Source organism: Cavia porcellus, unplaced genomic scaffold, assembly GCF_034190915.1.
Source record: "Cavia porcellus strain 051 isolate PalLab524CR breed Dunkin Hartley unplaced genomic scaffold, mCavPor4.1 scaffold_18, whole genome shotgun sequence".
NCBI classification, from domain to species: domain Eukaryota; kingdom Metazoa; phylum Chordata; class Mammalia; order Rodentia; family Caviidae; genus Cavia; species Cavia porcellus.
The window spans coordinates 37,128,939-37,144,750 of NW_026947501.1; the positions used below are offsets into that span (position 1 = coordinate 37,128,939).

At 39.2% G+C, this 15,812-nt stretch overlaps 1 protein-coding gene across 1 annotated transcript in view; it reads left to right on the forward strand.

Moving 5' to 3' along the window:
• Positions 1-15,812, forward strand: part of Dnah6 (dynein axonemal heavy chain 6) — a 221,096-nt gene that overhangs the window by 128,446 nt on the left and 76,838 nt on the right. Inside the window, exons 41-45 of the mRNA XM_023564757.2 lie at positions 1,716-1,847; positions 6,266-6,437; positions 7,063-7,209; positions 7,872-7,945; positions 9,375-9,529. Of these exons, the coding sequence (XP_023420525.1) occupies positions 1,716-1,847; positions 6,266-6,437; positions 7,063-7,209; positions 7,872-7,945; positions 9,375-9,529 (680 nt within the window). The remainder of the gene's footprint in view (positions 1-1,715; positions 1,848-6,265; positions 6,438-7,062; positions 7,210-7,871; positions 7,946-9,374; positions 9,530-15,812) is intronic.

Here is a 15,812-nt window from a genome sequence, read left to right on the forward strand (position 1 = left end):
TGGCCAAGCAGGAAGACATGATTCGCCCACAGCAAGTCTAAAATTTAGTGGTTAGGAGGCAGATCAAAAGTGCTTCTAGAGAATGGAATCAGAGGAAAAAGAGAATACACCTTGTTTCTGTTCTGGAAAGGGCACTAGTTAGGTGAGTAGTTTTGCTCACAAGAAAAGCAGACTGTACCCAGCACTGTTCTAAGTACCTCCCACTTACTAACTGCTTTAACCTCCTGGCATCCCTGTAAAATGAATAGCACAGTTAGCCCCAGAGGAGACAGAGACAGCCCAGATTCTATAGCTGCTCTCTAACACACAGGACATGCAGCATGAATAGTTCTTCAGTCACATTTCTTTTCATTTCCATAGCCAGTCCTCTTTCTGCTGGAAGGCTGAAACTAATGCATGCCTCTGACACAGTTGCTGGGCAGGTTGCACTGACAGGGTTAACTCAGTAATGGAAAACATTTTAGAGACCAAGTGCCCAAACTGTGACCCCAAACCCACTTATTTGTCGAAGTGCCTACACTGCAACTAAACCTGAATAACTAAAGTTTTAGTTTAGAAAAAAACAACTCATACACTAACCTCTTTTGTCTTCAAAGAAAAGCACAGTAACAGAGCTTTCAGCAGTACCTTTTTATTGAAAGGTAAAAGTTTGAATTTGACATGCTTTTGCACAGTCATCAGGATCTTCGCTGTTGTGTGCTTGCTCATAATTTGTCAAACCTTGGCTCGCACTTTGTTAGTTTGAGAGGAATACATGCAGCATTCAGATCACCTTTTAGTCTATCTGTTTTATCAAAATTGGTATAATTCAAAGCTGAAAACAGCACCTCAAAGGAGAACATGATCCAAGCAAAATAAGAAAAGCAACCCTAAGTGCTTTCATTGACTTATTTGGCAAAGAACTCCTCACTTTAAGGAATTCAGAACTACGAGCCATGCATACCCTTCACACTCTGGCTTCTCAAGTGTTGCATGCAGGTCACAGAATTTATTTTTCCAGATGGAACATTCTTAAAATTCTACTAAGTTCATTTCTATATTTCTAAAGTCTAATTAGTATAAGCAGAAAAGGTCAAGAGCTTCAGATTTGGCTTCATCTGAAGAAATAAAAAAACACAGGGCCGTCTCCATCTTATGTAACTGTAAAAAATCTGTTACTAAAATTCTACTTTGTAGCTGCTACAATGCTAGAAAATTCCTTGTGGATTCCCTGATGGTTGATAGGCCTTTCTGAAAATGTAGAATTTTCTAAATGCACTTTTAGATTTGAAATAGTTCAGCTACCCACTTGCAGTGTCTGAGCTGACTTGGCTTGTATGCCATAAGAAAAGGTTCCGAGTGCCTGCTGTAGCATGCATGCCCTAGATTTGCCACCATTGGGGTTGACTGATCTCTGTGCACCTGCGGTCTGTTCCCACCCTGAAAATAGTCCAAGTGGCCTGCTGTTACCAACCTTTCCTTTCACCCTGAGAAACTTACTTAAACATCCAAGACCTTGGTTTTGTTTTTGTTTTTGTTTTTGTTTTCAATTTATGAGTGTAACAGTAGTGACCTCCTTGGCAATCATGCGGCTATGTCACTGCATGTATACAAAAATGTAATGCAAAGCTGGCCCATGATGGGTCCTCAAGAAGTGTTGGTAGTGAATCATTGGGGAAGAACAGATCTCATCTCTGTCTCTGCTGGGTGACCCGAGTGGATTCCTCTCCATGCAGGACGTAACGATCGTATCAGCTTGTGCCCCTCCAGGAGGAGGCCGCAACCCCGTGACCCCCCGCTTCATCCGCCACTTCAGCATGTTCTGCCTCCCGACGCCCTCGGAGCACAGCCTGAAGCAAATTTTTCAGGTGAGTGTACATGTAAATGTAGAAGAGGGAAACATAAACCCATGTGCTCCAAGGTTCCCGCCAAAGGGCTCGGTGACTTTCTAGAGAGCGCATCCATCCTTTCCTGAGCAGAAAGCCGGTAACCATGGCACCTGGAGAGCAGAGCTGATTCCATCACCGCCTTCTGCGTTTGTGGTCTCAGACCCGACCTCCCAGCCTGTGTGTCCCCTGGCCCCACACACAATGCCTGACACTGACCTCAATCTAGGCATCATCTCTCCTGCTGCCACTGAGAAAAGAGCAGAGCCACCAAGGACACACCCTCTCATACACGGAGGGGGCTTCTTTGTTCACGCTGGCATGGCTTACCTCCCTGGAAAGTGATTTTTAATAAACTGAATAGTTTCAGTAAGTTCTTTAGGAGCTAACACCAAAATGATATGTAAAAAACTTTAAGAGAGTGCTTCAGAACATGAAAAGACCACTGGCACGGTGGCTCATGCCTGTGAACCTAGCACTCAAAAGGCTGAGTCAAGAGGATTGCCTTGAGGTTGAGGCCAGTCTGAGCTACACAGTGAGTTGAAGCCAGCCTGAACTACATAGTGAGACCCTGTCCAAAAATAAAAAATAGAATATGAAAAGATGGCACTCTATCACTTGTATCACTTGTAATTAAGTTCCAGAGTATAGAAGACATGAAGCAGCAAGGGTTGTGACCATAACTGTTAGGATTTTAAAGTCCTGCCAGCAATTCCTTTTACAATATTTGCACTGCATTTATATTCTGGGTTTGGAATGAGTGAGTCCTACCCGTGTTATGCAGATACTCATGTGTTGTGAGTGCCGAGGGTTGTCCTAAGAAACTTAGGCTTCATTTAAAAAGTGATAAATCAGAAAATTACTTCATTTCTTTAAGAGTTAAGGCAAATTCAAGGTTATACTTACAAAAACATCATACTCGCTCATTCCAAAACACTTTTCTGAGTGAGAAGGAAAAGGTAGCGCCTAGTTCCTTGGGAAGAAATTGTTCCTAATCCTCAGCCTCTTGTGGGATTGTCAGAACTGTGGGACTGTGTCACTCACAGGAACATCATCTATCAATCACAGGCTGGGATGGAGCTGCTTCTTCCCTTGTAACTTACAGACAGAATTAAATATGTGCAAGCTATGAGTGTACTGGGGACCTGGCCAAGATCCCCAATCTCCTAAAGGAGTGTGTGGCTTAAATAAATAAGTAGTGTGATTTTAGGGCTCCAGGAGGATCAAAATCCTCTAGCACAGTTCAAGATTCTGGGGCTGGAGACAAAGAGCTTCTCTGGAAAGCTCATATTTATTAGGTTTTCAAACAAAGAGGGGATACTGAGCAAAGCGTGGGAACTGAGCAGGATCTTAGGAGTCACTTCAAAGACTTCTCCAAGAAGTAAATTATGCCAATTTAGGAGAATCGTCTTGTCTCTGTGATGACATCTATGGTGAGAATCAGACAGCAGGAGTGAGAGGCCCACAGCTGCAGTCTCTATCTACTTAATTGGGGTTTGAGCCAAGTGTCCTCAGCTGTGGCCTTATCTTGCCCTTTGAGGTGTATCTGGCCTCACAGGCCACTACAGGCCTCGACCAGGACCTGTGATTCTTAGAGGTTCACTTACTATGAATCAGCTCCCATCGCCAGGCAAGGGGCAGAGGCCTAGAACAGACTCACAGATAAACATAGAAAGCCAATTAGTAAGATTTAAATCCTGCTCAGAGCCATGTTGTAGTGGTCTCCAACGTGAGTGGAAGTGGAATGAGAGGATTCAGCACAGATTCCAGGGCCTGTTAGATGGATCTGGCTTCAGATGGGGTTAGTATTTCCCTCACTACCAGAACAATCAGGATACTTCACTTAATAGGAAAAAAAGGGACTTGATCCAGGCCCATGGACCTCATGTTAAACACATCCATCTAAGCAAGACCCATGAGTTCATAACTCATTTTCCCTGCCCTCTATCATTGTATGGGTGAGGCAGAACTGAAGAAGAGGAGAATGAGCTAATTTGTTAGCAATATATATTATAAATGATTCATTTATATTGTATAAAGGAAACCTGTAACATATATAGACATCATTGTTATATGTATAATGTAATATACATAATATTTTAATCACTTACTACTTTTAAGGCAGTCTATGGGGTGACTGTGGTATCTTTAATTATCTGTTGCAAGTTAGTCCAACTATACATATGTGCAACATATTACTAATGACCAGGCATAGTTTGCACAGATTTGGAAGATGTATGTTACAGGTGATTCCTCCCTTGAATCACAGTTTATAGACACCTGCCTGTTTACTTATTGGAAATTGATTTGCCAAAGTATGCATCAGTACACATCCTAAAGAACATGCAACAAATAAAATTGATGATGCTGTCACTAAATGTAATTTCTAATTAGAAAGCTATAACAGCAGTAATTGAAAGCCTTGATCAGTTCTATAAAATACTAGTAATACCCATGTGCTAAAGAATCCTTCCCCAACTATGAGAATTCTGGCTAAGTTTTGTGTGCATATTCTTTGGGAGCTTTGCAAAGTTGTGAAACATGATATAACCAGACCCGTAGGCTGTGACCTTCAGGAACCTCTAAAATGAAATGCTAATTTTCATTTATCAATACCAATTAAGTGTCCATTAATTCATTCATTAAACAGATATTTACTGAGCACTTACTATATGCCAGATGTTAGTATAACATTTTTAATAAAGCAGATACCATCTCTGGCCTCATGGAACTTCCATAACAGAGACAGATAAACAACAGATGAAATATAGATACATGCACAGTTATATCTAAATAACTATGAAATATAGATAAAACACAGTTGTAAGATCCACGTTATAAATTGTGTTTTATTTGCATGACAGAGAGTAACAGGTTGGAATTTTTCATATTTTTAATACATGTTTATATACATACATGTATATTCTTCCTTCTCATATATATTCATTTATTTCAACTTGTCTATTTTCTATCACACACAACTGACTGTATTTTTGTCATACTTGACAGCCAGCTTTGAGATGCTCCTACTCAAACTACTGGCCATGTGGAGAATGTTAAACTCATGTCGGGAACCCAGGAATACATCTCAAAATACAGATAGTTGCATAAGCTGTTGAAACTAACATTCAGCCGAGGGTCCACTGAGAATAAATAATCTGGTTATTTTGAAATATTTTATATGTGAGATCAAAATCTAAAACCATAAAGAATACCTTGAAAGCATTCAGACAACTTCTCCTCCTTTAATTTGGTGTCTCCTCCCATGAATAACTCCAAAGTTCCTAGAGAAGAGGATTTATATTTATATTGTAAAGATATTCCCTGGCAACTGGAAATTAGTTAATACATGTATACCTTAAAATTGTGGTTAAGTTATGTAAGAGATCAGAGAGACTGATGGGAGGACATATTTAGACTGGATGGCCAAGGAAGGTCCTCTCAGGAGAGATGACACGTAACCTAGCCCATGAAGGATGAGAAAGTCCCTGTCAAGCAGACAGTCACGTGGAGGGGATGCTGGGTAAGAAGAGCAAGTGTGGAGACTGAGGGAGGAAGGAGCCTGAGGTGGTGAGGCCTGTGTGACTGCGACCATGAGCAGTGGCGATGAGGAGGGAGGTGGGCAAGATGGCGGAGTGAGGAGTGAGGAGAGTAGAAGTGGGAGAGGCCAGTGAATAAAGGAAGGAGCAAAGAAGTCCAAATGGAAAAGAGTGGGAGACAGAATGGGGTGGTGTCAGGGGCATCAGAAGGAAGCAGGTAGATTCAAGTAGTGTCTTCAAGACTGACTATGGGGGACGGATGGGAGGTGTCAGAGAGACTTCCAAGTTCCGGGTCTGAGCAGAAGCAGAAGAAGAACTTTCAAGTTCCCGGGTACCGTGCTGGGAATGAGAGGTAGGAGAGCTCATACTTATTAGTACGTCATACTTTCAAATATCCATGAAGCGGCTAGGGACATAGCTCAGCACCACAACACCAGCCTAGCAAGCGCAAGGTCCTGAGTTCAGTTCCTGACACTTAAATAAATAAATATCCATGGAGGTGAAGTCTATGTGATTGTTGGTCATTCACCCATAGAAGACTTCAGTTCATTTCTAGATGAGTTTGTACCCTGCCCAAAGACCTTCTGGACCCACAGTCAGCAAAGGTCTTAAATTACTTAAGAGAGATTCCTGTTATATTCACGGGTCAGCCATGAATGCCAGTCAGACATCCCAAGACAAAGGTCAGGAACAAATCCATTTGTTAAAACATATTCTGAACAGAAGAGTTTTGATGTGATATCTTTCTATTGGCATTTAGTTGGGTGTTATTTGGGGGGGGGGATCAGAGCGAGAGTATTTGAAAGATAAATACTTGTTTAAAAAGAACCTAACCCTCTCATGTTATATTTCTACTCCAAGGCCATCTTAAATGGTTTCCTGAGTGACTTTACACCAGCTGTAAAGCAGACTGCATCGAACATTGTAGAAGCTGCAGTTGAGATTTATAACCGAATGAGTGTTGATCTCCTGCCAACACCGGCCAAGTCCCACTATGTCTTTAACTTGAGGGATTTATCGAAATGCGTGCAAGGTATGGAACTGAACCCTCATTCCCTGATCTGTGCCCTCCTTCCATTTCTATTGGCTTCCAGACCTCTAGGCAGAATCATGTACCCGGGTGTCCAGGGCTCACCTAGAAATCCCATGGCATGTCCTTGGTTAAGTCTTCCTTCCCTCACATCCCACTCTGAACATTGCACAGCGGCAACTGTTTATATTAATTAAAAAGTACACAGAATCACTTGAATAACAGCCAGAAGACGCAGGAGCATTGGATGAGACTTGAACACTGAGTCAAGAAGAGAGGAAATGAGTGTTTTGAAAAACTTATAAGCATCAGGAGGAAAGTTGTGAGATAAATAAACATGTATCTCCTTAGAGAAATGTAACACTCTTCACCTAACATATTGACTGTTGGTGTTTAATTAAGCAGATGTCAAGAAAGCAAGGGAGAAAATGTTTTTGTCATATAACATGTCCCAGTTTTGCTTTCAAAACATGAAATCGCCACTGTTACCATGAACTGCTGGGGAAGCACTCATTTCTGCTAATGTGGGGTAAAGTTGGACTTAAGTGTTTCCTAGTTAATTAGCTATGACTAGAAATTTCACAAATGTAGAATTTTTATTCTTTTTTTCTGTTTCCCTAAAACACAGGTATTCTCCAGTGTGATTCAGGAACAATAAGAGAAGAAATGCAGATATTTAGACTCTTTTGCCATGAATGTCAAAGAGTCTTCCATGATCGTTTGATTAATAATGAAGATAAGCAATACTTCCATGTTATTTTGACAGAAATGGCCAGTAAATATGAACCTGTATTTACTCATTCTCTTTTTTTTTCCTTGTAGAAAAGCAATTTGGTTCTTTGGGGGGGTAGTTTTGTTTTGTTTTTATTGATTGGTTTGTTTGTTTTTGCTTTTGTATCTTTCTTTTTTAGTTTTTCTTTGTTTTATTAGTATATGTTTGTAGTGCATGAAGCTTACAGTCATCTTTAGGAGTGGATAACAATGTGGTTTCGATAAAGGAAAATCGCCTGGGTAATGAACCATGTTTATTCATGAGTAAAATTTATGTTCTTTGATAGTTCATATATATAAAATATTACAAAAAAACCTTTCTAAAGTTCAGAAAGTTTTAATTCAAAATAAAATTTTAAGGAGAGGAAGGGAAGTAGGGGAAATGACACTTTGTCTAAGAAGCCACAATAATAGTGTACTACTTATTATTTATTATCTGATATTTATTATTTAACAAAAGTTTTAAATATTTATCAAGTATTCTTAATCTTAAACTTTGGATATTACCAACCAAATTGAAGGAGCGTGTGTTAACAAGACTTTCAGTTTTCATTTAAGGTAGTCTGAGCTTCTCAGTAACTGCTCACGCTGTTCTGCATACCCTACCAATAAAATGCAGTGTTCAAGCCTGTCATTCTATTGAAAACTGCTTTTGCTTTTTAACAGACAAACATTTTGGAATTGCAATTGACCTGGAATACTTTTTAAATAAACCCATCATATTTGGAGACTTCATTAAGGCAAGTATGTTTTATTGATCTGACTACATTTGAAGGTCAGCAAGCATTCACTGTGTTCAGTGCAGGTATTGAGTAAGGACTTTACATCTTCACAAATTAAATATCTAGACTGGGTGTGAATAAAACCGAAGCTCTGGGTGTCACGTCCACCTGCAGCCTATTCTTATAAACCAAGTTTCACCAGAACACAGCCACACGTGTGCGTGTGTGTAGCATTTGTATGACTGCTTCTGCAGGACAGCGGTAATGACAGTGAGCCTGCAAAACTGAAAATATTGCCATTTACTGAAGAAAAGAAGGTTTACCCAATCTAGTTATCTCATTTTAATAATGGTATGAATCAAATAGCCACTAGAGAATTCGATTTGGAAGAAAGCACAGAGGTTGGTCTCTTAACTCAGACCTAGAATCCCTCCTTGTATTCTTGAAGCTTACACCCTGCTATTGGAGTTACCTTGTCACTTCAGGCTAACTCCATTAGAAGCCAAATTTCCATTATATTTAACTTCTTCTGTATTTCCTACAAGCGTCTCGTGTCTGCCCTCACTAATGTCTATGTACTGGCCTGCCGAAAATAGGTCTTCCATCCAGGCCCCACACCTACACGGGCAGGCAGCCTCCATGTTTCAGCAGCTTTACTGTTGCACAGGGACCCGTACCCCATCTCAGAGGACAGAACCTCTGGATTCTCCCGCAGAACTAGGAGCTCAGCAGGCTTCCAGCCAATACAAGCTCAGCACGACTGAGTACATACATTAAATGTGTTCAGGACCTCACCACTCGAAAGCTCCTCCAGATGAGTACAAGATAAAAATAAAATAAATAATTTATATGCGTGAAATCTATCTGTTTAAATGTACCATTAAAAATACAGTCCAAAGGAATTTTTAATATTGTATTCTGTGTCTTTTTCTAGTAATGATTTTATTAAACAGGGAAATAAAGCAAAGCAGAAAGAAGAGCTGAACTCTTTTGGTATTGCCTCGATATGTCAGTGAAAGTTGCAGTGTATTCGGGACAGTTACTAGAGCAAAAATACCTCACTGGGTCCAAACAGGATTTAACTCCCTTTAGTTTACACAACTCTCATTCTCAGCAATTTAACCCTAGATGCCTGCTGTGTAAAAGCTACTTCTATAAAGCAAGATTGTTTGTAACAATGGCAGTTTCCCAGGAATAGTTTTCAACCAGATAGCTTTTCAAGTTCACAGCCTCAAACAAAAAAAGACGGAATCAGAGTGTGGGATTGTGAGAAAAACGAAAACCCTATTTTAAGGTCCTTCGTGGATGTTAGTACAAAGATCACTGAAATTACAGTGTGCTGTTTAAAGAAGTTAAATGAAACGAGTTTCCCAGACTGTGGATGCTGGGTGTATTTACATGTCAGTACTGACCCAACTTGGTTCTTCTCCCATTACTCATCTTACAGTTTGGTATAGAGAAGTCTGAACGGATTTATGATGATATGCCTGATATGGACAAAATCGCAAACGTCCTACAGGACTATCTTGACGATTATAACCTCATAAACCCCAAAGAAGTACGGTTGGTGTTCTTCCAGGATGCCATAGAACATGTTTCAAGGTAAAATTCTCTTAGGTGTCCGATAGATTGCTAGATGGACTAAAGTTTAAGTAATTCCCAATGCAACTTAAAAGACATTTTAAATATATATGGTGGGAACTTTCTATGAAATCACAAGAGTTATTATTTTTGCTGAATATTAAAAGTTTGGCTTTGTTTTTATAATGTCCTGTCTTGTTACTAAAAGAATCTAAGGTGATTTGCAATAATACAGATACCTTATAATAAAGCTAATGACATGTGTACCTAAAGAAAGAAGTTCAAAATTATAGCAAACAAGGTGTATCCTGATCATAAAGTCTATGTTCTTATGAATCTGACTCCCCCATCTGCAAGTACTCTTGGAAGAATGTCCCTGAGACATGGGCATCCAACCTGCACAGCCATAGTCCCTGGGGCACACACCACTTTATGAAGTGGTTCCTGTTCTGTTTGGCAATTCTGTGTTGAAAAGACCCTTCCAGCACAAGCCATCTGCTTCCTGTGATTTCTAACATCAGTTCCATCGTATGCAGCAGGAATAATTCTGACATCCAATGTGCATATAAAATCATGATTTAGAGCATCTCATTTAACTGTCACAACATCTCTCTTGGCTCAGTGTCAGGCTCAGAGAATGTTCTAGTGGTTTTTTAGTCACTCCAGCGCATACTGGCTTCACTTTTATCATCACCTCTCCTTGTCCTGGGTAAGTCTTTCTTGGAATTTCTCTTTAGTTGCACACAGCAGCAGCTGGAGCATCTGGATCATCTCTGCCTCCATGTTACCTGTCTTCATACCTCCATGGCAATATCGGAGTGTCTGGGCTTCCTATATGGTGACCCAGGACTCCAAAGGCAAGTGATCTAAGACAGAAAAGCAGGCAGAAGCCTTGGAAATCACGTATCATCCATTCCACCATACTCTTTTTACTCAAAGGAGGTATAAATGGCTATGCATGTTCAAAGAGAGAAACAGAGACTCTGTGTCTTATGACACCCAAGAGAAGGTGAGAGCACAAATATCATTGCAGCCATTTTTTTGGAGAACACGGTGTGCCACAGAGCCATGCAGACATTTTCCAAAGTCTTCTGGTTAGAGGCAGACTGGGGAATCACATTCAGTCCTTTGGCTCTAACTGCACTTCGGTTTCTCCCACACACAAAAAAACATGCCTGTTCATTTTCATCACAACACACAAATACTTGAAAATCATTCCCATACTTCTCTCAGCTTGTCTTCTTCAGGCAAAATCATCCCTGATCTTTGAAGCTACTCATTAAAATGTATTTCTAGCCTTCAATATCCTTAATATTTCATAACTTTTCAATGTTCCACTTAAAAGTGGTAATTCGATTTGATACCATATTTTATGGAGTAAGCAGTATAAAATATGAGTTGAGAATGGAATTTTCCATGTTCTACTATTGCAGAAAGATTTTACTGACTTTTCTTTTCCCTATGTCAGCTACATTTTAATGTAGATCCTTGTTAAGACTGATCAAATTCCAGCACTCCTTCACTAAACCATAGATACATTAACTCTACATTTCTGCTCTTTAATTAACTCTAATTTGGATGTTATGTTTGTCACAGCTTACGTTATAAGATATGATCATTTATCATCAGGTTGTCAAAATATCATTTGCTTCCCATCAGTCCCTCTACCAGCATGCCCACACATTATATGCTAACAGTTTTTATTTCCATAACTTAGGAAGCTTTAAGTCTATTGAGAGAGAAAGAGACAGAGACAGAGACAGAGACAGAAACCAGAGGGGGAAAGAAAGAGACAAAGAAAAATAGTAATGATGGCAGCCCTCTGTTCAGAAAAACTTCCATAAGAACAAGCCAGACAATTGGCAAATCCAGCTTAATTATATTTATTTATAATTATTCTTACCTTTGTGAAAGAGAATTGCTAGAAGCTTATGTTTGTTTAAAATATTAAAGGAGAAAATTTAAAACAAGTTATAGAAGATGGAGATTTGGTTTTCAGACACCCAGAGGACCTCCATGAAAAAAACATGTAGATGTGTTGTCTTTTTTTCTAGAGAGGATTACTAGTATGGAATCAGGGAAACATTTCTATTTCTTTTTTTTTCTTTTCTTTTAAATTTTATTTAAGGAGAAAAAGAAAAAAATAGAAAAAGGGTACAAGTTATACAGAGTTTCAAAAAACAATAGGAAATCATTAGTTAATAGATTACATATTGTCATCTTAGAAATAGTTGTTCAAATTACAAAATTAAAGTATGTATAGTGGACATTCGAACAGTGAGAGTGCAAACAGTTCTGTTCAATGATCCAACAAAAACTCAGTAATATGGTTATCTATCTTATACACTTAAATATACATGCAGTTATATCCTTTAGAGAATTTTCTTTTCCTCTCTTTTTTACAATGACAATTACACATTTTGGTTTTTATTACTCCCACAGTTCTTATTACTTTTTTTTGAAGAGAATAAAACCAAATGTGACATAACAAAACAAGTCCGTCAAATCAAAAGGATGGACATAGTACATAATGTAAAAACAGAATACAAGGTGATCAACAATGCCTCTTGCTATCTTAAAAAGAAATGCCTGTATCATCAGTTATAATAAAATTGAACAAAACAGTAAAGAACAAAACCAATAAAACCAAAACATTGGAGACATTACAGGACTTCAAAAGAAGATAATAGTCAAACCAAAATGGGCGTCATAATGAATCTCATTGTCTTCACAGTTTTGCCTATATTCTCAAACTTGGTACTATCAAGCAAAACAGACTAAAGTCAGTCAAAACAAGATGGTGAGAGCAATACAGGGTTTCAAATCAAGTTAATAGGAAATCAGAGTGGGTTCCTGTAATATATCCTGCTATTTTTTCCTTAATTAAAAAGATAAAAATTAAAAAATGAATAATAAAGGAGACTGAGATAAAAGAGGACATAACAACAAAACAGCACAAGTCAGAACATAACCATTTAAGTAAAATAGTGTTTGACCACAAGATATCCCGACATAAAAGTGGTCACCATAGCGTCTCTTTCCCTGAAATCTTTGAGTATAACTTCATATACTGTAGCACCAAACATATCAAGACAATGTAAAACCATTCAAGAGAATGACAGTGTTACAGGGTATTTAGAGCCAACTAACAGAAAATGAACAATGGTTTCTGTGTTATCTCCTTGTTTATAAAAGTTTTTATATATTATCACATATAATAAAATCCAATAAGATACAACATGCTAAGACCAATAGAGACAGAAGAACAAAAGCTTGATGGGACTTCAAAACAAGATATTAAATCAGCACTAGCTATTATGATGTCTTGTTTTCTCCAAAATAGCTGTTCCTACCATCCAACCTTCTCTGCCTCATTTCTGTTGAGCTCTTTTTCTGTTATTAGTTGTCAGTTTGTCTTCATTTCGCTTTTTGCTCCATTCATTGTGGCCTCTCTATCACTGTTTCTGGAATCTTGGTATTTTTCTCTTTTAGAATGTCCTGCAGTATTCTCTGTAGAGTTGAATCATGATTGCAAATTCCCCTAGTTCCTCTTTATCCTGGAAGCACCTTGTTTCTCCATTAATTTCTAGGGACAGTTGTGCGGAATATATCAATTTTGGCTGGAGGTTTTTGTCTTTCAAAGCTTGAATTATTTTGCCCCACGCTCTTCATGATTTGATGGTTTGTGCCAAGAAGTCTGCTGTAATTCTGATGGGTGTTCCTTTGTAAGTGACCTGTTTCTTGTCTCTGACAGCTTTTAATATTCTGTTCTTATATTGGATTTCTGGAATTTTGATTATTATATGCCTGGGTGTAGTTCTGTTTGAGTTGTTGGTGGCTGGGGTCCTGTATGCTTCATAGATCTGAGGTTTTTTACCTTTTCTCATATTAGGGAAATTCTCTTTGATTATTTCTGTGAATAGCCTTTGCGGTTCATTTGTTTGTATCCCTGCTTCTTCCTTTATATTCTTAATTCTTAAGTTATGGCTCCTCTTATCATCTTCTAGCCTTTGTATTGTTACTGCTTGTTTCCTTGTTATTTTTAAGACGTTTTTTCCTTTCATGCTCCCACATTACAAATCTGTCCTCCAGTTCAGATAATCTATCCTTAGTTTCTTTCAAGCTGTTATGCCAGCTTTCAATAGAGTTTTTAGTTTCCTGGTAATCTCTTTGAACCTGTTTCATGTATTCTATGTTTTTCTCTATTTTCTCCATCAAACATTTCTCCCCTTTTTTTCTGTTCTTCCATTCCACCATCTGTTTTTTCTTGGGAGGTGCTTAGCATTTCTTTAACTATTCTCCTTATATCTTGCTTTACTTGGTTAAATACTTCACTTTTGAACTTGTCTATAAGGTCCCTAAGATATTGTTTTCTGTCTATTGGTGCCATGTCTGATATTACATGTTTTCTGTCCTCATTCTCCTTTGCATTTACCTTTCCTGGATCAGTGTTCTCAGGATTGGGGACTGAGGACCCTTTCTTGTTGCTCCCTCTTCCCATACTTTTTGTTCCTTCCATACAAGTGTATATAGGGGGCCTAGTTTCTTTCTTGTCAGTTACAGTTTGTTTGAATTGCACCAGCTAGGTGTTCCCACCCACTGCAGTGTACTAGGGGGACACAGACCTGAGCAGCCTATGCTGGGCCCGCCCCTCCAGGTCAGTCAACCTGTGAAGGCTTCACTGTATTAGGGTGCACTGTCAGGTGGAGGGACTTGGTTTGGGCTAGCCTACTGGGTCTTAGTCCACGGCGTCACCCAGGTCAAGCACTCCCCATCAATCCCACTTGAGAGGGGAATATGTGACTGAAGTCACTGCAGTGTCCTGTTCTGGCTAGTCTACCTGGTCCCAGAATGTCCTCTGTTGGAGCCTCCTAATTTATGGAAGGGTCCCCATTCCTCTCACTCACTGCAAGCCGATGCAGATCTCCCTGCCAGCTCTGCTCTCAATTCAGTTCGCTGATTCCCACTCTTAGACCTTTCACGTCTCTATCCCTGCTAATTGAGATGCAGCGGCGGCAGCATGAAATTCAAGCCACGGTTTCCAGAGGCGTGAGTTCCAGCTTCGGCGCTGAGACTTTAGCTGTTCTAGTCATAGCACCAGGATTGCATTTCCAGTTGGTTTCTCTCAGCTTAGTTCGTTCCTGGGTCAGCAGGGTATATCTCTCCCTGCTTAGGACTCCCCATACCGCACCATTCCTGGAATTTAAGCTGGCTATCTCAGAGAACCTCTGTAGCTGCTATTATCTATCTGCCATGTTCTCCCAGAAGTCCAACATTTCTATTTCTAAGAGCTTTCCAATACCTATTGCTGATTAACAGTGAAAAGGCTTTCATTTTGAACATGAGTTATGATCAGTAATTTATTTCATAAAACATGTCCATTTCTTGGTGATACTTTAGTTGGTGTGGTTTTTTTGTTTGCTTTCTTGCTTGTTTGTTTGTTTGGTTGGTTGGTTGGTTGGTTGGTTGGTTGGTTTGGTTTGGCTTTTTTTTTTTTAACCATAGGATAGGTGGATTAGTCTTCCCAACTCAGAGGGGGAAAATTTAATTCAGAGCCTGTGTTTTCAAAGTACAGATACATCAGGCTTTTCCTAGCTGTCACATGCCCCAAAGTTATCACCAAGCTCTAATAATGAGTGGATGTTCTCTTCTTTAAAATACAAGCCACTACATTACATAGTATCCAGCCTACTACATTACATAGAATGTATTTTGTCTGCTACAATGAAGGATTCTTACTGGGAAGCATTATCTATTCACTTAAATGTACTGTTCAGGATAAAACTGTCATTATAGACAAGACTTTTGTTTTCAGTAATTCCAGATAAAAGTAACAAAACTACAATGAGTAAAGAGACACACAAAATAAAATAAGCATGGCATAGGTAGCGAAAAAAATTTATATTTAATATCTTATCCTCCTGGTCATTATGGTTTGGTTTGGTTTGGTTTGGTTTGGTTTTTGGTACCAGGAATGGAATTCACGACCTCATGCCAGCCACACAGGTGCTTACACTGCTGAGCTAAATCCCTGGCTGCATGCCTATGCATTATGAAAAAATAAAACTTTCAGTCTTCAGTTTTTATTCACACCAGTAACTGAAGAGAAGTGAGCAGATTGCTTGTCTCCCAGTAGATGTGTACCATGACAGAGATGTAGCAATGAAGACCACGGCTATGGGTCTTCCTTGTTTTAAGAAACTGACAAGGGTTCTGGGGAAGGAGATGAAAAACTTCTTTGTAAAAGGAAGACAGGGAATATTCTAAGCTCCACAAGCCGTACAGTTCCTGTTGCCCCTGTTTA